Raw genomic sequence first — 213 nt, 5'->3', positions numbered from 1 at the left:
AACCATACAAGACGTGACTAAACACATCACACTATCATTTCCCTCTCTCTCCTTACCTTCCTCGGCCATCGCGCTGTCCATCCCTGTTGCATTTCCTTCTCTGTGAACGGTCATGTGTGTGTGGTAGTCCTTGGTAGTGTGTACAGCGTTGAGTAGAGTGACAGTAGGCACCCACACTTGACTTTTAGTTCCCTCTACTTGATTCACGCTGAT

The 213-nt window shown here is 47.9% G+C and overlaps 1 protein-coding gene across 1 annotated transcript in view; it reads right to left on the bottom strand.

Annotated features, from left to right (window-relative positions):
- The window catches only part of LOC119591420, a 5239-nt gene that overhangs the window by 3090 nt on the left and 1936 nt on the right, over positions 1-213 (bottom strand). The window contains exon 3 of the mRNA XM_037940160.1: positions 57-208. Coding sequence (XP_037796088.1) covers positions 57-208 — 152 coding nt within the window. The remainder of the gene's footprint in view (positions 1-56; positions 209-213) is intronic.

The sequence above is a fragment of the Penaeus monodon genome, chromosome 28 (genome assembly GCF_015228065.2).
Source record: "Penaeus monodon isolate SGIC_2016 chromosome 28, NSTDA_Pmon_1, whole genome shotgun sequence".
NCBI classification, from domain to species: domain Eukaryota; kingdom Metazoa; phylum Arthropoda; class Malacostraca; order Decapoda; family Penaeidae; genus Penaeus; species Penaeus monodon.
This window is presented reverse-complemented; position numbering and strand designations above follow the sequence as displayed.